The 25,247-nt window shown below is 44.0% G+C and overlaps 1 protein-coding gene across 10 annotated transcripts in view; it reads right to left on the bottom strand.

Moving 5' to 3' along the window:
- Nucleotides 1-3,653: 3,653 nt before the first annotated feature.
- The window catches only part of ebf3b (EBF transcription factor 3b), a 65,685-nt gene continuing 44,091 nt past the window's right edge, over nucleotides 3,654-25,247 (bottom strand). For 4 of the 10 annotated variants that reach the window (XM_073481906.1, XM_073481903.1, XM_073481900.1 and 1 more), the window contains 9 exons: nucleotides 23,234-23,364; nucleotides 22,988-23,114; nucleotides 11,542-11,630; nucleotides 6,476-6,541; nucleotides 6,083-6,254; nucleotides 5,506-5,691; nucleotides 5,176-5,197; nucleotides 4,995-5,143; nucleotides 3,654-3,685 (listed from right to left, as the gene is read on the bottom strand). In XM_073481906.1, coding sequence (XP_073338007.1) covers nucleotides 3,654-3,685; nucleotides 4,995-5,143; nucleotides 5,176-5,197; nucleotides 5,506-5,691; nucleotides 6,083-6,254; nucleotides 6,476-6,541; nucleotides 11,542-11,630; nucleotides 22,988-23,114; nucleotides 23,234-23,364 — 974 coding nt within the window. The other 6 variants (XM_073481902.1, XM_073481898.1, XM_073481907.1 and 3 more) reach the window with 4 other exon arrangements.

Genomic DNA, 25,247 nt, shown 5'->3' on the forward strand with positions numbered 1-25,247 from the left:
CACGTAAAAAAAAAAAAAAACCTACTGAGTCACCCGTGTAGACGCCAGGCTGCACAATTAACCTGGGCCACTAATTAAGAAATATTCAGCGCATGTATCAACATTTAAAAATCTTCCGGTGATGCTCGTTAATAGCGTGGTTTATTTGTCATGCGTCACACAGAGACGTTCAATATTACCGCTCAGGCTTATTTTATTGAGAGGAGTTTTTTTTTTTCTTTTTTTTTTTTTCTTGAAATATAACAATGCACGAGCAGATGTTTGAAGCGTGGCCCTCGGCAACACAAGGCTAGTTAAGATCGATATTGCTTTCAATATTTCTTTCCTTTGACAGATAACCAGTACTGAGGAAAGTCTTGATAAGAGTGGCAACATATGGATGTGGCGAGCCTCGCTCTCTTTTGATTGCGTGACCCCGTGACCTTTGCCTGCGTTTGAGAGGGAGGCGGCCACATGGTACGGTGGGGGTCTGTCAGGCTCTGGTTATGGGGCATTATTGACCCAGGATTTATAAATATTTAATGCACACATTAAGATCATGGTGGAGGGTGGCCATTAGAGTTCTCCAATAAAGAGGCTCTCACGATGATTGAGTGGTGTGGCAGAGCGAGTAGCTTGGGTACAGAGAAACCTGCTGAGACAATATACCGGACCTCCAGCCTGCCTGCCAGGCTTCACAGCTCTTAAAACTGGCAACAACTGAGCAAACTAGTCGTTTTTTGATTGTACGTTTACCCTCAGGATTGTTCTTTTTGTCTTCTCCATGAGAGACTGTTTCCTTTGCTTCATTTATCGGGCAGTTCAGACTGAATAAGTGTACAGTTTGTGCAACATTTTGCCATTGAACAGTAGAGACAGCAGTAAGCAGAGTGCGATAGATCCAAACCTGTGTATGTGTATCTGAAACAGATAATGCAATGTCAGGAAGCAGATGTGTGGCCATTGTTATCAGACACATTGGATTATCGAGGGAATGATTTGAAGCACAAGGCGATCGCAGCTGAAAATTAAATCGCTCTTTTGAGTGTATCTGTCCTCTGCGCTATCAGCAGCTCCTGGACTATCTCCCCGTGCTGCCGAGAGGTCCGTGCATGCTGGTTGACATAATAAGCCGTGATATGCTGATTGCCCACTCGGGTTGCTGTCGTTTAATTGTGCATTAAAGGAAGAGGTGGCCTCGGACAATGTTGCCTTGATGAGAAATTGACATTTTGTGACCTGCCCTGCGCGACCACTCAGGATGCCAGATAAGATGCTCAGTTGTTTTTAAGGAGAGCCACCATTCTTCCCTCAAACACTTCTATCCTTCTGTTTGACCCACTTGATGAGTATAGATTTCACAGTGGCCCCCCTTTCAGCGCTCAAACTATAAGAGGTTCAAAACGATACCAGCCCTTATAGACAAAGGATAACCTTGCTCTTTCAATGTATTGATTCTTTATTAACTAGGTGGCTTAATGCAATGAAATGAGGGATTTGAATGAGCCCCATTTGGGGTGCTTTGAATAAAAAGCTTGCACTGTTTATGAATGACTACAATGAACCTTTGAAGCACCACAGATGCAGGATATGCTGATACAAAGACCAGTAAGGAATATGTCACAATGTCAGAGTGCTTTGCTTGAAAGAATATGAGTTGAGAGCAGTTTTCATCTTTTATGGATGTTACACTTTTCCACAGGTTTCAAACAATTATCTCTATGGCAAAGTCTAAACACTACAACTTACAGACGAATCACAGGTTTGTCCTCAGAAGTTTCGACTGTCTCTTTTTTCTTTTTTTTTGTCCTGATTGTCAGTTTGTCTGCCAGCCAAACTGTACTTATAACTGAAGAAGTCCACAGTTGAGGAGCTATTGTGTTTTTACTGAAAATTTTAATAAAACATCACTTATTCATTTCTGTTTCCATTCCAAATGTTGACATTTTTAAATTTTCTTCCCTGTAAACACATGTAAGCTATGTGGCAGAGTCGTAAGTGGTGAGTAAAAATGACTTCTATACATTCTACAAAACAGAAAAAAATACAACCACAAATGGAGTGTTTTTTTTATCTCCAAGGTTGTCCCTCATGCACATTAGTCTCTATTGGATCTTAACAACTATCATATGGGTCACAAACAATTTATTTTGACAATACAACCAACAAAGTTTTCTCCAAAATGGTCTGTATAGATAATTTAAAATCAATATAAAAATAAACAATGAAGTTTGACTTCCCCTTTAAAAAATGGACAGAGAGTCTTGACGGAGTAACACAAATTTTTGAGGATACACATGAAATATATGCACATTGCATTTCATCAAATACAAAAAGAAAACAAATGAAGGCAACAGTTCTTGGCTGAATTATCTGTGCTGCATCACTATATTAAGGGCATGACGATTAATACATACATAATGAAAAGCAATATACAAAATTTCAGAGATAAATACATTATTTATAGTTGATATGTTACAAAATTTCCCTCAGTGAGCGCAAGTGTGTGTTTGAACAGAAATATGACAATGAACTACTATACTCCTACATTCTCAATGGATTTTAAACTTGTTTTTTAAGTGTTTTTTTGTTGATCTAAAAGAACATGAAAAAGACAGATGTATAAATATTTAGCACAAGTTTGGCAATATCACAATAGTCTACAATTTTTAACCACATATAAAACACATAAGGGAGTTGGAGCTAGAAGGGGGAGACTGCTCCTCATCAACAAGAAACAGACTTCACAGTAGCCTAGGAATGCATTAATATACAGTGCTAGCAAAAAAGTTGAAAAACATGGCAAAACACACTTGCTTAAAAGGAAGCTCTAGACATGGAAGTACATCATATTCATCAACAGAGCAGTGTTTTGTACACGTCAGTGTGCTTGTTGAATCAAAGAGGATTTTTTTTTTTTTAACTTTTGAAGATGAGTTCTAGCTACAATAAATTACAAAATTTAAGTTAAAATGCAGGAATGAAACATGATACAACCTTACCCACCCAGCCCCTGTCCCTTTTTACTCGTATTTGTTGTACTTTTATGATCAATTTTTCTACATTATATATCTCATATATTTTCCAGTTGAAATTCAAACTGTCTTGGCCCCTGTGTATTTTTCTCACACATAAAAATACAAAAAGTCACATTATAAAGACACACAACTGTTGTGAATCTATTAAAAGAGAGTTGAAACAGAAAAAACAATTTCCGAAGTTCATTGGCAAATGTACTGTACATCAGTGTTTTTTTACTTTACAACCAGATGGTGAGTCCACAGAGTCCCTTCCAGTATTGAATGTGTGGTTGATTGGACAGATCCAAGGCCGAAGCGCAACCCGACAAGGTATACAAAATAAACCCTCCATCATCCTGTGTCCTCTTCAAGGGTGATAAAATGTGGGGCCAAAAAACAAACAAAAAAAAAAAAAAATCCCACAGAAAAAAAAAATATTGTTCCTCATGAAATCCTTTTTTTTCTGCAGGTTTTTGCGAAAAGTCATTTAAAAGGAAAAAAAAAAAATCGTTCTTTTCTCTTTTTTTTCGTCTTCATCTTTAAAAACAGAACAAGCGGTTGACTATACATTACACCAGCGTTTGGCTGTGTGCTGAGGGGGTGTCCTGTGAAGTGGTAGTGTGTAGACTGGTGCTTGAGATGATGAAAGTGCATTTACATTGGAGGGACAACCAGGCCGGACATGGCTGGAAGAAACAGAGACAGGAAGAAAAAGATTAGTTTATTGGGCTAAAAACAGGTTTGGATATAAATTTTAAAATTTATTAAAAAAATCTTTGAGCATGCATGTGTGTATGTATGTGTATGTGTGTGTGCATATGTGTGTGCATGTGTGAGTCCAGCCATCTGATGCTGCACGAGTGTGTGAATGTAAGCCTTAATGTGCCTGTTTGCGTATGTGCCTGTGAGTGTTTGCCGTGTCCGCCAGCCTGCTGCTGCACGTCCTCCTAACGGGGGAGAGTTTGAAAACCTCCCTCCTGCTCTGACATTTCAGCCCCCAGCATGCCAGTCTTGCTATGTGTGATATTTCTCCTGGCGTTGGGGTAATGGCAAACAGTGGCCCAGACTCCCAGGAGACGCGGCCGTGGTGACGGCAGAGCAACAACACGGTCACTTCCCACAATGCCACAATGCTACAGTACTAGACTCCCCTCAGATTCCTTCTCCCGCTTCCTTCCCTCCCCTTTCCCATCCCTTTATCCTGCGACTCTCCCCGACACCGCACCGTTACATTGCCACATTCCCCGAGTCGTGCGTCTGCGTCATTATCTAAGAGAGATTAGGCAAGATCAAAGGTAGCTCCCGTTATTTTACCAAGACCATCTGCTGAGGATATCATTAGCAACTGTACCTCACCCTGAGAGTTTATATATTCAGTATTTTCACACGTTTTAACAATTAGGCGACTAGTGAAGTGCTGGGATGATATATTATTATATTGCTCTGAGTATATTTGTAGAGTCATGGTTGAAATGCTTTTAAGTTTGCCAGCGCAGATGATGGCAAGGCATTGCTCATTAATTTCTGCACAACATGTATTAATAAGTATGAACGTGTAGCAAGATGAACTTTAATTTCCCACTTCATTAAGCCCAATGTTATTAATCTTGGGGCACACACTACGGCTAAGCTTGTTTTCAAAGCAATCATGTTGGTCATGACACATGCACAAAACCTAATAAACATAATTACTAAAACAATTCTGGGAAGGTCTTTTCCTGCGACATCAGAGGGGATCATTTGTATGAAAGGGCAACGAGGATGTATGTTTGCGTGTATGTTTGCGCAGTCCTGCACAGTGCTTGAATGATGTGTGTGTGTTTGTGTGTGAGTGTGTGTGTAAAGATCTGTGTGTGAACTGAAAAGGTGTAAATTGGCCTGTCAAAATGCATATATTTGTAATGATTAATCCCTCACCAAACCGGACAGAGGCCTGAGCAGCGGTATCTGACCAGTAGTCCGTAGGGAAGGGATGAGGGGGTGAGGGGGGCTCACCTTGCAGTCCGTTGCCGTTGGCGCTGGTGCAGGAGGGGGGTGGGGAGGCCTGGGGTCGGACCACAGGGGCGAAGGCGCTCTTTTGTTTAACTGCAGAGAGGATAGGGAGGGAAGAGAGGAAGGAGGGAGGGAGAGAGTGAGAACGTGCTGTGAGTAGTGCCGGAGAGGGAGAGGGCAGTTAAGGTAAGGCGAGGATAGTATTACTGCCAGGGGGGATACATGATCAGTACTCACAGGCCCCTACCATCAACATCTTGTCCGGTTGAACAAATACAGGTGGCATATGGTGAAATACACATAAAAATGAATATTTCTCCTACTCTGATGTGTGTTCTCCGAAGTACTAAAACTAAACAAGCCCCTGTGAATGAATAGTAATATATTATCGCCATCAATAATGTTATAACCCTGTCAGAAGTGATTCATAGAAGTGAAAACGAATGTGGGAGCTGGAATTAAATCAGCAGCAGCTTAGTGCTACTACGGCGTGCGATAGTGGCAAGCTACTCACTTCCATATGGGGAGTTGGCAGAGGATCCGTTGAGGAACCCAGGGGAGCTTGGCACTCCCAGGTTCATACCGGCATTGCCGTAGCCATTCATGCTGTTGCTGACGGTGTTGTAGCTCGACTGCTGCGGGGTGCTGCTGGAGATGTAGCCCCGGGGGGACACGCTGCTGGTGTTCCGGCTGTAGCCCACTGAACAACACGGGTGGGGAGATGCAAAAGGAAATTCATTCATTTTTCTTTTATTTTTCCGTATGTACAGTATTTACCAGGGAAATGTTCACTGATTAGACTAAATGATAATGGGAATTTACTGCAGCAATCACACATTTTCATACCAGCACATACTGCAGATTAATAAGAAAAGAATTTGGCTCTTAATTAGACTCTTTAAATGCCTATATTGTGGGTGAAAATGGGGCCAGTGAATGCTGCGTTTTAATGAGTGGAATAAAAAGTGAAATTTAACTATTTCTCATTTTCCTACAAACCCTCCTGGAATCCCCTTAAGGACCCCCGGCGGCTCCCTGGACCCCACTTTTGAGCACCACTGACTTATGGAGCCGTATCCTAAATCACATACCTTGGTCATTCCCTTGTGACTCAGACACATTGACTGCTAGCTGGCTGCTGAAGGAGTTGACTCCCATCATGCCGTGGGAGGCTGTGTTAGCGAGCGAGGGGATCTGGTTGTGGTTGCGGGGAACGCTGTACAAGGCCTCTGCGATGTCAGCTGCCCTCTTCAGAATGATCTCCTGAGAAGCGAAGAGAAGGCAGAGGTTTTGTTATTTATGTGTTTTTTTTTTTATAGCTGCGCTTTTGCTTTGATGCATGCTTCTTGGCTATATGGTTTAACGCATGTAGCCTACATTGTTCCAGATATAGTGGTGAGAATACCCTTTGGTGATACTATCAGTAAATTTTCAATGGTTTTTCTCATGTAGCAAGAGGCTGAAGCAGCTGCGAGGATACGGACCTGATTGTTGTGGGGCATTCCATAGAGGGCTTCGACGAGATCAGCCGCTCTCTTCAGTAACACCTCCTGATGAGGAAAACAGGAAGAGTAAATGTTAAGACCTAGGCAGATTATGTTTGAGACCCCAGTGGTCTGCACAGCAACAAACAATATCCAAAACAACATTACACAGCGGGGTCGGGGAGCGCTTTAGAAATGTTTACATATTCAAGCGCTAAATAAAAGCCACCCTGATTTAAGAGGCACCAGTGTTGCATTTATACAGCGCTACCACTTTGCTCCTTCCAACCATGCAGAGCAGTGAATAATGTTCCCTATCTTAATTAAACTGGCATAGTCCTTTAAAAACAACACCTCACCCCTGATTCTGGGCTTCACGTTTGCTCTGGAGTTCAGCGCCGAGTCCCCTCTCTTCAGAACAATAAAGTGAATTAGCTCTGGGTTAATCTAGTTCTGTTGTAATGACATTAAGGAATTTTTCAATTAACCTCTTTGACTGGCTGTTGCAAAGGACTTCACAAATGACTTCCCATCCAGCAAGAGCTGGGTGCTTGTGCCTTGGGGACACGGATGCTCAGGATGTGGTCTTATCCATGTCTGCATGCTTGCCCCCGCTTGACAATGCGGATTAGCTGTGTTGCTTTGGCTCTTAACACTGAAAATGAGTTGGCCCCGGATCCTGTTCCCCCCACTCTGTTTCGGGCTTTCAGCAAGGTGGGGTTTGGCCCGTTTGTGTGTCTTTATCTGCTCTTTGAATTCAGCACTTACAATTAAATCCCTCTCAAGCAACCAGACTGCTCTCTTTGTTTTCTATAATACAGAAGGCAATATGCTCTATGAAAACCCTCTTCTCCTTTAGAGTGCATTTAATCTGACAAAGGCAAGTTGCAGACATGGCTGTTGCGTGTGTTTTTTAAAATGCTCGCTTGTTGTCACCTGCTGTAGAGCAGAGATTTGTCGACTGTGCTGTTAGAACCCTGGTTAAAAGCAATGCAAATCTGTCACCAGAAACATCTCAGATGGTGCTTGTTTTCTTCCCACATTCGCTGTGTTTTCTTTTGCGGGCCTCGGTAATTTGTCTGAAGTGTTCCATCACTTGGCAATAGCAGTGTGGGATTAAGACGGCAGCTGCCGTAAATGAATGTAAACACAGCCTTCGCGCCTTCAAACAGCGGCCTCCAAGACTTGGCCTGCATTTCCAAGGCACAGCGTATGTAGTGTGTACGGAGTGTGTGTATGGGCCCTTTCATCCTGAGGAGCATATCTACCACAGTCCTTGATTTATCAAGATGAATCACTGTAGAAGCCACTTCCAGCGTATGCCATGCTCTCTTATAGAAACATATCGCTTAATCCACCCCAAGTTACCGGATGGGTGGCTCTTAGAATGGGCATTTACCTCTGAAATTGGTGTGTATGCTCAACGTTGCATGCATCTAGTTTGCATACAAATAAAGAATTATGGTTGTCGTGAGGCAGGTAGACTAAATGAGAGGACCAGCTGTCTTGATGTGTTCTCATCAGGCAGAACAGATTTCTCTCTCTCTTGCTGAGTGAGATAAAGTGGTTTTCTTTCTTTTTGTCTGCAGTTAATAATTACCAATAATCTATTCTATCATATTTCAAGATCTCCTACATGGCTCTCAATTTTAAACAACAATTAAAGCAATTAAGACTGTCGCGTTCACAAGCCATGTTTCATTCTCTGTAAAACGTCCTCTCCCTCCTTGTCCATATGGTACTTTGCAGCAGTGACATAAGGACAGCTTGGAAAAAGGAGGAGAGAAAACGATATTGCCTCTCATCCTTAATCTGTCGTTTACCGCGTGGTGTCTTAACTAACCAAGCTGACTCGCAAGGCTATGCTTAAGTGGCAACCTAGTCATATCCGAGGATGATGAGAAGTGCTGCACCCAATCAAGGAAGAAGTTTGTTTTCTTCTGACGAGACGCTTTCATGCGTATCAGCTCACGCTGTGAATACGATTAACACGGAATAGTGTTCTGAGGGCATTTCCATGTAAATCTCAATACTACTCCAGCATAAGTGTAATTGGCTTTCTTGTCATGGAGACATATCAGAACACACCATGTTAAATTGAAACAATTAAAGGCCTCAAATGATTTCTGTTGTTCTGTGACAAATGCGTGACAGATTTCTGCTATTGTTTGCCTTGCTTTGCATAAAGGTCCCGTGTTCAACAACTGTTTAAATGGGGCTGTACAGATGACAGATCACCCAAGATTTAAAAGCTGTTTTCCGTTATTGCCGGGAAAAAAAAAAAACGAGAGGAAGCCATAACAAATGATGTGTTATAAAAAATATCTAACAATAAGGAGATGTGGTCTAAATCAGCCCGAATGTGATTCTTCAAGCACTAGATTAACATGAATGTTGTATTTATATTATCACAGTTAATAAAAGAGGGCCTAGGTTATGTAGCTTGGAGTGCTAATGCCATTATAAAACTGTAAGGCAATTACTCTGTTAGCTCTAGCCTGAGGTAATGAATGCATTTAGAAGCATAGGGCCATTAGATGAAGGTACTTCAAAGAGCACAGGAAGAGAGATTCATTTAAATACATGGGTAATTGCTTGACATGAACACATTTGTAATATTTTCTCCTTGTGGATTACACAAAGAATTGGAAAAGAATGGGCTTATGCTCATTTTGGGAGGAAAGAAAAGAATCCAAAGCAATCAGCTTAATAATAAAACAATATTGAGTTTCCACTTTTAATTTCATAATGAATCTAATTTGTTACAGAAGAGAGAAATTGAGTGTGATATAATGTGATATCCAGTCTATTTGTCCATTACTGCCAGAGGGCACAAAATGGTATTATAAATTGTCTTTTTTATATTATGAATAGAAAATTGTTTTATAACAAGATCTTAAAAAGGAGGGTGAATTCCAAAGTCTCTCTTCACTTAACGCGATGCCCGCAAACCAATCTCCTTTCTCATCACTTGACTGCTCACACTTATTACTTTCATATTCACCCTGGACTTTGCATTGAATTTTTATATCTCCACTCCTCCCACAGGGTCAGACTGTCATCTACGATGTTGTCTTAGAATTACGAGGTAAACTTCAATCAGAGGCAGCTTCCCCCCTTTTTTTCTCTGTGTAGCAACAATATTAGCGTGCATCCCTTGCTATCCATGAGCACTCCCATATTGGCTTTCTGTCTCCTTACAATTACCACGTGTCTTACTGGTCCCAGGGAGAAGGCTGGTGGAAATCAATATAGCGCAGTAATATTATCAACTGGAGGGTGAAGTCATGGGAGGGGGGGGGTATAGAGGCGGTGAGTGGGCTTGGTGTCGATTTGCCTTTCTGCTAATGCACACCGCGCGTCCTCCAGCTTTATCTTCTTTTTATAGAGTCTCCCTACCTCACCTGCACCCTGTAATGGCTGCTCTCTATATGCTGTTTCTGTTCTCATTCCAAATGTACATGCCAGCCTCAGCCCCGCCGCGGGCTGTTTTATTGGGAATGTGCTTTTGACCCCGAGAGCTGACCCTCAGATGGCAAGCTTAACAATGACGAATCACTTGGTGGGATCATTTACATGCCCCCTGAACCCCATATTTGGGTCCATTAGAGAGCAAATCAAATATTTATGTTGTTTATTGGAAGTGCAGGGTTTCATCTCACTCTGTGATTGTTTCATGCAAAGGCTGGGAGACCGTGCTATATTAAGTATACGCGCAGCCAGGAAACTAATCTTGGGTTCAGTGTCAAAATCTGTCTCACGAACCAACAACGCTTTGTATTCGAGGAAAAGGAGTAAGGTTGCTCTGTAATAAAGCTTTGTTTAACGTTGTCGCGCTCTTTGTTCAAAAAGATGTGGAATTTCGCAAAGACGCTGTGACTTTATAAAATTGAGAGAGTGTAGCAAGATTGACCAGTGATGCCTGCGGAGATGGAGGAAGCCATGTGGATATTAAAGGTAAGTGTACTTTACCTTTTGGTCTACGTTTACAGTTGAAATTAGAGTAACATTTCATGTCTGGGTGTTGTTTCCTGTCTCCACAGGGACTGAGTCTAATTGAAACACTTCATATACTGAACCTGGGACTAGCTGTGATGCTCCATTTCTCCACACCGCCTTGGTCAAACGTCTATAGCTACCACACAGTCTGTTCTTTATTAAATTGTCCGTTGGACGTTAATGATATTGCTGTGTTGCATGCTGGGATTTAATAGATAAGGTCTTTAAAGGTTTTACAGTATTATTAAAACTCTGAGGTGGCCACCGCTTTACTACATGCCAAGGGGTTTTGAATGTACTAATCAGTCATATTATTACACCTGACACATCTGGAACGTCAGTCAACGAAATTGTTACTGGCAGGGTAGCAATTAGTGAAAACACACAGATAGATTTTATCAATAGGAAATGGAAAGAATAAAAGAATCAAAGGCAAACGAAAAGAGTAAAAGAATCAAAGAGTTTCTGCAGGGGAGGAAAATAGAAGAAAAAAAAAAACGTGTGCACCTTCATGCTCGGGTTTTTCAATATGGCAGCCTATTCATGTGCCACACCGGTGCTTCTAAAAACTGACGTGGCTTTCAGCTCCTTCACCCGGGTTCAAAAGAAAACAATAAGAAAGCCAAAGCATAATAACATGCAGTCTTTGTCTATTAGCCGCGGTAAGACGAGGGGGTTTACGGCACAGGGTTCTGTAAACAAAAGATTAAACCAAATCGAGCTGCAGAAAATGAAAGGAAAACATGAGTGGGGTAATGAGGGTGCAGACGTCGTTTCTGACCAGATTACCATCTCCACAGACTACTGGAGAGGAAAACGCCTGATTGAGCTATTTTACCACACAGAGAGTTTACGCCTCTCCCCACACACAAAACCAATACCATTACCACGCTGGTTAGTGGGTAAGCCACATATGTGGAGCAAAGCTGTCACGGTTTGGGGTCACAGTGCTCGGCGTTGATGGTAATGTTGTTTTGTTTATTTGTCACATTCAAGAGTATTAAGGCGTTGGGAGCCAGACAGCTCTGTCTCATTGCTGAGTTTTTTCCTGCAGTGCGCAGACTGACCTTTGGTAACCTCTCAGGATCGCCGGGGTGTCTGGGGATGACCTTCTGGAGCCTCTGGAAACCATAGTCGATGGTTGGCTCATTCAGGGCTGAAAGAAAAGACGGGGGGAGATAAAAATTAGAATCATTTAGGGGCTAATTTTGCCAGAGACAGGAAGAAACTAATTGAGAAATCTGCTGGAATTTACAGTACAAAAGTCATTTCAGAATGCCTAATTTCAAAGAAACCTCAGGGGTGAGACGATGTTTTATGAAACATCACCGGCTTCGGGGAAAGCGAGCGACGGGAAAATGACACGGGCTCCTCTGACACTTGTGTCACCGAGTGTTATTCCATTAACAGCCGTGATGACCTACATCAGTCTGAGAATCCTTCAGAGGGACCCTCCCCCTTTTTATCTGCTTGAGAATATTGACTACAGCAAACTACATAGCGGGGGTCTTTTAATCTAACAGAGCTTTAATAATCTGTGAAAGGCTGTCCACACATTGATCTAGTGTAAGTTGCTGTCATTTCACCCTTCTGCACCAACTGTACTGCAACACTGGGCCCGTGAAATACGGCGGCAGATCCCATGGAGCCATTAATCTCTCCCACCCCTCAAATAGTAATCTGGGGCATGAGGCATATTGGGCGATGAATCAGAGGCACAAAGTAAATGAATCATAACCCAGACTTTGGTGAGAGCAGGGCGTTTTATGTCTGACAGTCCTAATGGGTAATTGAAGGCTTCCTTACAGCTCCGCCTGATTCTAAACAATCATGTGTACACTCATAGGCAGGACAAGGCGAGGGCGGGAGGGAGGGAGGGCAGAGGAGAGAAGGAGGGGAGGAGGGGAGGAGGGGAGGAAAGGAGCAGTGTAAAGGGGGAAGGAATGACTTAATAGAGAACATCACTTCTCAATGTAGATATCATTTTCAGGAGAGTAACTCCGCCGAGCAAGGCGCTTCATAAATCAATGGCTTTCTATGGAGACTAATAAGAGCTGCCTGCCTCTATTCATTGTTCAGCCTGTAATTTGGCCCATCACTCATTACTCAGCATGTAATTTCAGCATTAACACCGCACAGCTCGCTGAACCTGCTGAACACCAGAGAATGTGAAAGCAAGCGAACACCCCCCCCACACACACACACAGACACACGCAGAGGCAAGCAGGGCCACTGAAGCACAAGCCAGGGAGTCACGGCAGGAAAACGAACATTTAGGCTCCTCGCTCTTCCTTTTGTTCCCTTTCGTCTAAACACACATGCAAGCGTGTCACACACACACACGCGCGTACTGTACCTACTCACGCATACGTACAGTAGTCATGTACTAACACATGCACCACTTCTGCCAAAACCTGAATGCAGTAATTGCCAGCTCGACCGTGATCAAATGGAGCAATTATGTGTTCAAGCATGGACAATGCGGGGTGCTAATCGATAGCGAGGATCTAGCTTGCGGATACAGTGGCGTTCAGCCCTACCGGCCAGGCAGGCACACCTGAATAAACCCCACGCCACAACAACATACACTGCTGGAAATCTGATTTGACATGTCATCATGCGTCCCGAAACGACAAAGGTCCGCGTCGGAATGCAGGGGGGATGCCATCTTCTCCTTAATAAAGGATTGATCTGCCGTATTGATCGTACATGACAAGGCTGTAGCAAGGAATTTGCCCCCTTTCTTTTGTTATTTCCACCCCCTTTCTTATCTATGCACTCTGGCAAGTACATGTGTACACACACCGGCATGCATATGTGTGAGTGTGGGTGTGTGTGTGTGTGTGTGTGTGTGTGTGTGAGTGCACGTGCCCGGCCGAGGGAGAGCGTATGTGCACGGCAGCCCTGCCAGACCCCGCTGCTCAGTGTGATGTAAATTGTGTATGTGTAAAAAGCACTCCATAATCAGGCCATCCATCATCAGAGGCTGTCAGTGGGCTCTCTCAGGGTGATACATCACGCTCTCCTGTCCTCTGCCTCAGCTGGGGCCTACACAACCCGCCAGGCATGCTGGGAACACAGCCGGAGAGACGTACAGTACAGGACGAGACCTAGGTTGGGAGAGGTGTTCTGTTTGATGTGCCTTTGCAATGATAATGATGCCCTACTGTAAATGCAGTCCTAAGAATTATGATGAATGTGGTTTGGAGGGAAGGGTATCCTGCACCTTTAAAGAACACTTTAAAGTGGATTTTTACGGCATATGGAGGAATTTAGATGTGTCATACAGAACAAAAACACATTTAATCTTAACACATGGCTCAATGTTCCTCAGCCGCAGTCCAAGCGCCAGGCATGATCTCCGCATGTCGACATGTCGCCATCTCATCTATCATGGAGATGATCTTTGTAACAACCCCGGCGTAATGAAATTGGTGACACAGACCGCCATCTGCTATTGATTTCATGCAAATGCTTTTGACAGCTGATGGAGACTTGCATTAGCGCTAAACGGTGCTGTCAGTTGATGAGTTGACAGTTTTGTAGTCATAGCATGTACACTGGTGCAGACAGACACAGACAATGTCAATAATCCTGTAAGAGCCGCTGATGATATATACTGAGCACTTATATTGAATCTGGAGAATAAATGTGTTATGTGTGTATTCATCGCGTCGCTCCGCACATTTTTTCTCCCCGAGCAAAGATTTTCTTTCATCTGCTGAGCTTTTACAAGAGTCATTGGGGCTGCTCTTCTTACTTTTCCTTAAACCACACACATTGACAGCAGCATTTCCTCCCCCCCTTTTCACTCCCACCTCTTCACCCCATGTCTTTTTTAATCTTTGGCACATTATTACGTTCCGACTTCACACTCTGTCGTAAACTTTACTCTCTTCTAAAGATACAACAGGCAAATCTGGCGATGCCCTTGCATGACTCCATGCATGCCAAAATTAGTTTGGCCCTCCTCGTCCTTCCAACACAATATGGGGATAAAGAGGGAGAGGGGGGGTTGAGGGTGTGGAAGGAGCGTGCCCCCCCCCCCTCTTACCTCCCCCCGTACGGATTCTCAGTCGCTGCAAGGAAACATGAAACCCTCCACACACATCCCATAAATCCTGCACAGGGTGGGGAGTCTAGCCGAGGGGAGGAGGGACCGAGGAAGGTGGGGGGAACTGTGGGGGGGAGGTATGATGGGGTGGAGGGACGGGAGCAAGGAGGAGGGGAGGGGGGGGTCGCTGGCACGTTCCAGTCACGCCCGCTTCCCGGCTCGCGGCCAATCAATACCACTTTCCTGTTTTAGAGGCGGGTAATTATGAGGTGGAGAGATTGTGTGACCTCTCACCCCTGCTGCATTACTCGCCTGATATTAAGATAAATTGCCTGATTTTGGGTAAACATATGCTGCAATTCAAACTGTCAGCACTGGTTTGCTCAGGGATAATTTGTATTGATCTCCTGGCTTCTTCCCCATTTTGCTTACTGACCTCATGGATAATTAGAGAAAAAGAGACACGGGGAGGTAAGGCAGGGCTTGCATTTGAATACTTTGCAGGAGAGATGAAGAGCAAACGGGAAGGGGGGGCAGAGGGAACATTATGGACCAATAGAATTTTCATTTTCTCTCATTTTCCGTTCTGATTTTGACAGGTTGCATATTTTGTTCAATTACAACACTTATATCTTTTTCCTCTGCTACCCTTCTGGTACATATAAAGAGATATAATTGGTCATGGCTTTGTTTCCAAGGTTTGATTAGAATTTAACAGAAGTAATGAGACAACAAAGTGACAAGCAAATATTAAATTTAACAGCCTCTAACTAAAATAATTAGTGCCATATTTGAGTAAAAGAAACATAGAAACTGATTTCTTGACAAAGAGAGAGAGAGACTCGCTCCCTTCTTCATGGAGGTCTGGAAGAAAAATTTCTACGAATATTTCAGTCATTTTCTCACTCTGGAGAGCGAATGATCATGTTTCAGAATATGAAGAAATGGAATGCATGACTCGGTGTGCAGCTGCGACCATATCATTTCCAATTTTGAATATCGCGCATGCGCACGAGCGTCCGTGGCAGAGCTTCAGTGGAAATTCCACTGCCTGGAATGTGCACTTCCCAATCTTGTTTTGATCTGACGCCTTAATCTGCCCGTCGCCTTCCATGCTACAAACACATTTTCTCTGAGAGCTCCTTTAGCCGCCCCAGCTAGCCACTTCACTTAAAATGTAGAGTGGATGGCGTGTACATGGCATCTGAGTGTGGTCTGCTGCTCCTTCTCCATGTTCTCCAGAAATAGGACACGAGTAACCGCTCTGCAGGAACTGTGTAACATGGCCGACGTTGGCAGCCAGAAGTGCTTACATGGCAATACACCACTGTGTGCCCTCGGTCTATATGGAAGTGGATTGAACACATGTATTGACTTACAGTATCGGGGTATAAACATAGGGAAATGTTTGAGCAAAGCAGTAAATTTAAGGGAAATTGTTCCTTGTTAAGTCTATGAGCCTGAATGGAGGCTCGCACAGAGTACTAGCATTCCTGCCAGCCATTACAGCTTATTACGATAACTCTATCTTTCCAGGAGATAAAAACCTAGCCTTGTTGCCATTTGCCAGCTATTACTTTCGCTAATTATACTTAACTGCTTCGAGCTTATCTCCACTCCTCCTACACCATTGAGCAGTTATTTTTTTCTTTCCCCTTAACACAAATTAGAGGTGGAGTGGGAGTTGGAAAGGGGGAGACAGATAAACAGCAGAGGCAGAAGTTCATTCAAGTGTTATTGCATTTGTGACTTGTCAAACAGTCTAACTGAAGCCTTCTAGGCACCTGCAGTCTGTTAGATGGATGCAGTTCAGGAACGGCATCAACACACATAATGACCTCGTCTCGCTCACAGAGAGAGTGAATATCTACTCGGTGTTACTGTGAGGAGTTAAAGTTGAATGCTGTGCATACAAAGGAGGTAAGATATTCAGAGGTCATGCTGCTCCTCCACAGTATACATATGTTTCCAGTGTTGAGAGAGGAGAAAACACGCATGCACATGTAGAGACCATCCTCAAAAAACCAAACCAAGCCAAATTGGAATTTTTCACAGCAAACCCACGCAAAGCAAACCTCATCTGTTTTAACACTGACCATATCATCTCCATCCACTGCAGCCAGTTATCACTGAGTGATTCCATCTCCAGCAGTCTCAAGATGAACAGGAAATTAAAATTTCAAAGATCTGCAGTTAGGATAAATCAATGGAGACAGATCAATGTTCATTGAAATTTCATGAACTTTGAGCCAATACAGATGAAAAAAACCTAGACAGTTACAGTCTCCAGCAGATATTGCTCCTGCAACAGATAAAATGTAATTAACACGGTTAAAAGGGAGCAATGTTACAGATTGCACATCCATAATTTCAGACTCCCTTCATATCGGTCGTATTATTAGAAAGGGCCAAAGACACCTGTTCAATCCTCTTAGATGACATCTAAAGTATGTGTGCCACTTCTCTAAGGACGACGGCGGACTTTCACACATTACCGGCCAACAGAAATCAAATGGGTTCCCTTCACAGCTGATTGCAAGCGCAAATTAATATTGTAAAATGAAGATCAATACATGGACGGGGCACAGATCGATGACGGCTAAATTACGGCCGCGTTTTCCCCCTCATTCAAGATGAGTTGTGTTTTCCTCTCAAAGTCAATACCGTGCTGCCTCCCTCATTCATTTCTCAATAAACTTGCCGATGAATTTCAATCAAAATGCGGCAGTGGGAGGAGGAGGAGGGGGGGAGTTCTTTTAAAGCCCGTTGGGTGTGGATCATACTGAAAATGGGGCAAGAAGAGGAGGTAGAGAAAGGAGGAGGAGGAGGAGGAGGAGGGGAAAGATCCTCGTCTATCAAGAGCCCCCCTCCCTGCCTCCTCCGTCTATCTTTCCTGTGGCAGAGGACTGATGCTGTGACTTAGTGAGGACAATCCATTTTAAGAGCCATTACAAAATAGACCTCTAACGATACTGTGGGACAAAAAGTGGGTCCAATTAAAATTAAATCAATGAATACCATCCTTACTGCGAGAAAAAAAAAAGAAACACACACCCATACTTTCATTTTTCTCTTGAAAGATACGCACAATACATTTCACAGAGCGATGTAATGGGGGGAAAATACATGCTCAACTGCAAGTACTTATTTCAATCAATTTCCCGGAGCTGGATTTCACAGGTCACTTGCTGATAACACGCTGCGGAATAATGCCACAGTGTGCTTCTCAAAGCCTACCTGACAAGCTGCCTGACAGTGGGGGAGTGCGAGCACGTGTCACGTCAGCCCTCTAATTGGACACAAGGACCTTCCTCCGTGGAACCTTGTCGCGCTCCACACAAGCTCACAAGGCCTTCAAACCAGGCCCATCTAGCTTGGCAACGAGTGTCTGCTCCACTCCTGTGGAGCTGGTGCTAAATACCAGAGTTGTAATGAGACAGGCAGGTATGGGGACATGGCTAGTGGATAACATGCTTTGACACATGCTAAAACTGTTGTGCCAACTGGTTACAACCCACTTGACTGTGGCGATGACATTTATAAATCCCTGTTTCATCCTTACGTGCTGCAGTTCATACTGCGGGGTGATTTTAAAAAGAAAAATCAGCAGATAAATTGAAAATCGTCCCAAATCTGAAATGATGTGTGAAGAAGATTTAGGGACTTTTTAAGGCACAGTTTTTTATTTCTGCCACTAGGGGTCTCTCAATCAGAACAGAACAAAAGACGTAAGTAGTTGTTGTCTTCATTGTTAAACAGCCACTATTGCTGATGAAAATCTCTCTGGCGTGACTGCGGTAGAAATGTTTACGAGCGAGATAATGTTTTATTCATGTTATGTTTAGTCTTGTTTGTTGACTTCCTTCCTCACGCTGACTCTCCCGGAAGTCACAGCGACAGGCAACCACATGAAACGCACCGCAACTTGAACAAAATTACGGATTTCTCTGTGTTTGAACATTGTTGGAAACATTTAGGATAGAGTGAGTACACAGCTCAACGAAATATATAACAAAGATCTAGTCATTTGGGACATTTTAATGCAGAAATGTTTCATATCTTTAGGAAAATATATCTTAAAAAGCTCATAGGGCCCTCTCCAGAGCCTTGGTTTGGTTTGTCAGCTCTGGGCTACTGTAGAAACATGGTGGTGCAACAATGCAGACTCTGTAGAAATGAAAGGCTCATTCTGAGGTAAAGAGCACACAACGATTTTTAATTTCAGGTGATTACACACTCATGAAAACATAATTATGAATATTATATTTCCGTCCCTAAATCCCCTCTTAATCCTGCACACTGGACCTTTAAGTATACAACACTTATACGGAGTACTTGGTGTGTCCGTCTCTAAAGCCGATCTGTTTACATACCGCCTGGAATGCCTTTGATTATAGCATATCTTTGCTGTAGGCCACACCCCGTCACTGACCAGGAACCATCGGAGCGCCAAACCCAACCCTGCAGGACAGGAAATGAAAAGGAAGCTCTCCATCTGATCAGCTTCTGAGACTGGGACTTCAAAGCGACGGCAGGGCGGAGAGGAGTGTAAGGATAGGCCCGATTCACCAGCTTGAACGGCAACAGGGACCTATCTGATGTGGTCCGATAAAGACGTCTGAGTTTGTTTATTTAATTTTTTCTTTCTTGAAAGGAGGGTCCGAGACTACAAAACATTTTGTGCCTCTTTCTAAGAGTGGCACAGGAAGTGAGTTTAATTTGGGATTCGAGAGCTGGATATCACTATTTATATCTCTGTTTTGCTGCACTAAGAGGTTGCCGGTTTAAATGCATGTAACTAAAAAGAAATCAAGATAGTTTTTGCAACATTCATGAAGTAGGAGATTCTAGTTGAAGCTTAATTAGGGAGACTTTACTTGTACACCTTTTCCATCCCTTACCAGGCTGACATTTCTTGATCTCGACCAGTATTGAGTGAAGCACACATGACCCTTTTGTCCTTATGTTGATGAATGACTGCCTCATACCCATTTTGTCAGATTTTGGTGCAGTGGAGTCGATAGCGTCACCTTGACGAGGGAAGTTTGTGATCCATCAGCCCTCAAGGCTGTCTGGCCTCAACTAAGGCCTGGCAAGAGCAGCTCACTGTATGGGGGCATCTGCTCCATCCAAAATCCTTCACCCAGTGTGCTGCGATCTTGTGAGGTCGAACGAGCGGCTCTTATTACTGCCGCTTTACAGTGAGGGGAGGAAGAAAAAAAAAAGAAAAAACACTTGACTTGTACTAATAGCTGAGAAGCCATGCTGGTCACCAAAGGTCTGAAGACGAAGCACCCTGTCAGTGCCCAGCTTGGGAAATTAGCAAATAATGTTCCCTTCCCCCTGACAAATGTGTGACAGCTCGCCTTCGCCAATCATTCTCGCCTAACGTTATGATGCATGTCCTGGATCCCCACTGGAGGATACAGGCGAAGTTTACTGACCCTCAATTTACCCATGACAAATGGGGTCCCGGTAAATGTGCGTTTTCTGGGGCGCGGAAGGGGTTCATTTTAAGCAATCCTGGTTATGTGGATGTCACTGATTAGGATAAATAGTGGCTGAGTGTGTTAGGACTGCTTGCAGAACCATATTACCAAGGGCCTGCATCGCTGCCCCTGGAGGGGAGCTCTCGTGGAAACTTGGCCAAGATAGAAAACCAAAAGCTCTGATGCAATTAGGAGCTTAAATTGGATAAATTGTACGCTCAAAGTTTTTATTTATGATTTACTCTTTCATACAGTGCCGTAACTACGCGGTAAAAAGGTTAAGATGCTGCAAATGGGGCTGAAAATTGAGAGTTTTTGTTCGAGAAATATCTGATCAAATGAGCATATTTGCACTGCTTAATAAACTGGAGAGTATAATAAAGTATTGACCTCAGGTACAGCCAGGACTTTCTCCTTTTGATTTTCTACAACCTTGCTGACAGTTGGACCAATGGATAACCAATACATGGATTAGACAGAGGACAAGCCAGCAAGCTCTAAGGGACAACATTTTGTTGGAAGGAAAAAAGTATAGACTGTATAATAGCTAATATAGCCAACATGTCATTCCTTTAAAAATGTGCCAATTAAAACACAGATATAAGCTCCTTGAAGCAGTCTGTAAACTACGGCCTACTAAAGTTTTATATAGTATGTCTGTTTGTCTCATTAGTGTTTTAAACATCCAATAGTCAATGCCAACAGGATTATTTGACATACACTACAGGGTGCTCTCTTTCTGAGAATGGATTGTGAGTTTTGGAGCCGTTCCAGGGTACTAACCCGAGTGAGGACGTGTCCCTCCGCTGTTCGAATTGGCTGCAGTCTCCTCTGTGTTGACTCTTGGTAATTTGTGATAATTTCTTAAATTGAGCGAGTTAAATCTCCACAATTAGGGTGGTGGTGCAAGAAGAGTCAACATGAAGAAGAAGAAGAAGAAGAAGAAGGAAAAAAAAAATGTCTAAAAAGGCAGTCCTCTAAAAACCGCGCACTCGAGTCACGCTTGAAGCCATATGCTTTGATAACTAGACCTTTGATATGCACATGTTGCTCTCCAATATGACACCGGAACATTTTGTGCCTTTTAGACAGCGCTGTGTCACTACATGCCCTTTTCAGTCCATGTAATTTGCTATTGTAACTCGAGGTCATTCCAAACCCATTTGCTCGTGTAGTGACATTTATTTTCAAGTGCTGTAACACAGAGAGAAAAGCTGTGGTTTGAAATGAGCTGTTTCACTCTTAAATACATGATCCACTCTCTTGCACTCGATGCGTCCGCCCATTCACTTTTTAATGTCTGAGAGGAGTAGCTAACATCCTTTCACCTGGCAATTACTGTACATATGGAGTCAATGATACCTCATTCTGGCGTTATGCATTCTGCTCTCTTTAACGGGTTCATTCTCTAAAGCGTCAACCCTCGTACAATCAGGGTGAGCCACACAGGGAATAGCACAGCAGAGGAGCCGGACCTGTCTATTGGTGACTTTCTCTTTTAATTCAGCGCACTAATCAATTGTACCACCGTTGCCTCCAGGGGTAATTGTATCTTTATACTAACTGGAAGTGAGTAGGAACCCAGGGAAGACAGAGAGGAAGAATGGGGTAGGGGGTGTGTGGGGGGATCAACAAAGATAGAGAGTAGGGGACACGTTTCCCCAGTAAAACCTGATGGTAATCATCCCAATCCGCTTAGCCTCTGTGACTAATGGGGTCTGTTCTTAAGGGACCTGGCACTTTCACCAGGGTGCTATAGAAGCCATTAATGTCTTAACTTATACACCTTCTCAGGGCTGTGCAGTAACACATGTACACACAGACACACACTGGCGCACACACATTTTCTCGCTCGCTCCTCGCACAAACAGACACACATGCACTTACGCAGCCACACTACACTCCTGTTTCATTATCCTGGTGCCTTGTTGGCCTCTGCTCCGCTCCTGCTAGGGAGGTTAAATGCAGGAGAGCCGGGCCAGACTGCACGGTTGGAGGAGAAGGGGACGGATGGCTGGGGGTGGTAGGGGTGGTGGTGGTGGTGGTGGTTTGGGGAGCAAGAGAGAGAGAAAGGAGGAGGGGGGGGGGAACTTGATGAGAAACAGCTGCCCCAGGATGGAGGGGTCTGGATGGGGGTTTCGGAGAGAGGAGGGGAGGTGAGTGAGGGGGGGTCCGGGCCCCCACTTTGCAATTCTGCCGTGCTCAAGGCCAGGGCTGTGCTGGAGGCCTGGGGGAAGTGAGAGTGCTTTGACGCGCCCCCGTTTTATTCTGCCCATCAGAGTTAGAACAGACAGAGGCTTCCAGGTCAGACAGGCTCTGACCCCCACAACCTCTGTCTCCTCACCAATGATGACAGATAAGACCACCACTTCCTTCTGTTAGCCAAGATAATCAGATCCCTTACTTATAGTGTGACACACACACCCTTTCTCTCTCTCTCTCTCTCTCGCTCTCGTCTCTTTGCACACTTTCTCTCCAATGAATTCATATTGAACACACATGAGAATAACTTCAGACCCACTCATGCACTTAACCTGGATATTGCGTTTCTAATCTGACTCATAAAAAAATGAAACCACATTTTGCCTTACAAAATCAGCAAATTAGCAGGAAGCACTATCTGTCTCACAACAGGGCAGATAAAGAGAATTGGCAGAATGAGTTATCCTGACAGCTTGAGTTTAACAGAGCTTGGCAGCGCCCTTGTATGATGGCAGGTCAGAGGGGGATCGAGTTGCACTCGTAGGTGCCCCCTCCACGAAAAACCTTTTCGCTAGCAGTGCAGATCTCACACATTTTAACATTCAGCGAGCGGGGCCCTGGTTAGTTCATTATTAGCGCCTGGACTTGGGGCTGAGGGCTCCATCCAGACAGAGGATGGAGGAGGAGAGGGAGGGAGGTGCAGGGGGGGCAGGCACAGGAGAAGCCTGGAGAAAGAGAGGGAGTGAGGAAAGGAAGGTTTTGACTTACCAGTATAGACAAATCTCCCAGGGGCACCTTTGCAGAACTGCTTGGACTTGTAGGACAGCGTGACTTCCACAACACCGGGGATGTGCCGAGGTGGAGTCTGGACGCGGATGGCGTGAGGAGTTATCAGCTGATTACAGAGGGAAAGAACAGAGATAATGAGCCCTCTGAAATAACAAAGTCTGTACGGTTAACACAAAGTTAGTTTTGAGTGGATTTTTCAATATAAAACCAGCTGAATTTCTATACCTCACTCCATACGAGCATGGTGCCGAACACGACTTGTAGGCCATCGAAGAAGTTGTCTCCTATGATGATGACAGTGGCTCCTCCGGTGGTCCATCCCTCACTTGGGCTGATAGCCTTGATGCATGGGGTGGCTGCTTATCCAAGACAAAGAGAGAAGAGCAAATTCAGCACCCGAGCTTCAACATTCCTGCCCATGTCTCTTTCCACAAAGACACATTACTGCATCACCTCCACGTTCAACCCTCCATGTCTCTCTCTCACAAAGACATATCATGGAAATTGCCCCCCTGGAAAAAAAAAATGATGGATTTGTCCTTTAAGGCATGAGAATCAAAATCATTTATCAGCGCGCTGGAGTGGTGTAGTTAAGCAGACCCTTCAAATGGTCCACTTCACAAAGGCTAAACGCCGGGCTCGCCAGGAAAATGATTTGATGGAGCAAATTATGTGTCAGGGCAAATGTAGCTATCAGAATTGATTAAGCATGCGCCCGCATGTACAGTAGAATTTCAAAGTTGAACACATCTTAAATGAGTCAAGAATAGAGGCTGTTAAAGTGGAAATGACAAGCTAAAGCTTTGCTGGTTCATGTTATTTCATTACCTTTGTTCTGCATATGTAGTAGTACAGTGCAGGCGCACTGAGTGTAGTTTCAGGTTTCATAACGTGAAATGCACTCATGAATTATTCAGATTGAGTTTTTTTTTTCTTTCTTTTTGTGATCGATTCAATCCATTTCATATTGTTTATTACAATGCTTTTCATCTGGCATGACTTCTGCTACGTAGCTCTGCCATTCATCAACAGTCTGGGTTGTTATTATAATCTAATTTGAGTGATCTGGTGCCTCACATCCACTGTCATTTGATGCATTACCTTAATATGGTGTTCAGCACAACACCGTGTTTACAACAGAAATAGCATGACAGCTCGCCATAAAATAGCAATATCAAATTTAATGTATTTCCATCAATATCTTTTAATACACTATGAATCGTGCATGTTTTTTCCTGCTCCTCAAAATGTGAGCAACTATTCCGGCAAGTTCCTTTTTTTTTTTTTTTTTGCTTTACAAGCTCACTTCTAAACCTCTATTATCCTTTCCATCCAGTAAGTAAATCACAGTCGGCCATTGTTGTATGGATCACCTCAGACAAGACATCTCCCTTTGTTTGCCTTGCTGTTGGGTCTGTTCAGGTCATGTTTGCTCTCTCTCCCTGCCCATAAAGTGCACACACACACAGTGGTACTACAGGGAATCTGACTTTAACAGGCGCTGTTGACTTCATGCTAATCACCTCGTACAGATTTTCATTTGTGAGGCCTGGAGGAGTGACATTTGCTTTCCTTAATTGCGAAGCGGAGCGTCTGAAAGAGGACCAACCCTCTATGGGCATGCTGGGCCCCCTCTAAGGGCCTGACCTTCATCAGTGCGGACGATTACAGCAAATAATTCACCCTTCAAAATTACTGTAAACAAATTGACTTTGGGGATGAGAGAGGAGAGGGGGGGCAGGAAGGAGGAGGAGGAGGAGGAGGCAAAAAGAGGGCCTGATGGTGACGGTGACTGTTGGGGGGCAGCTGCAGCCTGAAACCTACGACAAGCACACACAATCACGCACAAACGCACACACAAACACAGACGCACCACGTCGGAAATCCCAGTGCCCCCTCCCACACACAGAAGGACCCATGGAGAGGCAGCGACTGAGGCCCTAAGCCGTCCACCCTTCTGCCTAAAAATTTGCATATGTCTCAATGCACAGACAGAGAGGGGAGCATGTGCTGAATGGGGACCGTGGCGAAGTGGATTACACAGTCAGCGCAGGCGATCTGATGACAGACACGCACAATGCCCCCTCAGCAGATGATAGGCATCATGAGGAGAGGACGGATGAGGATGCAAAGAGCCGACCCGACGGTCTGAGTGTTGCATCACTAAGTCTTTGCAAACTTTGGGTTACAGTAGAGGAAAATCTCTCGATTTGAATTTCATATGTCGCGGCTTGTTTTA

This window comes from Pagrus major, chromosome 15, assembly GCF_040436345.1.
Source record: "Pagrus major chromosome 15, Pma_NU_1.0".
In the NCBI taxonomy this organism is placed as follows: Eukaryota; Metazoa; Chordata; class Actinopteri; order Spariformes; family Sparidae; genus Pagrus; species Pagrus major.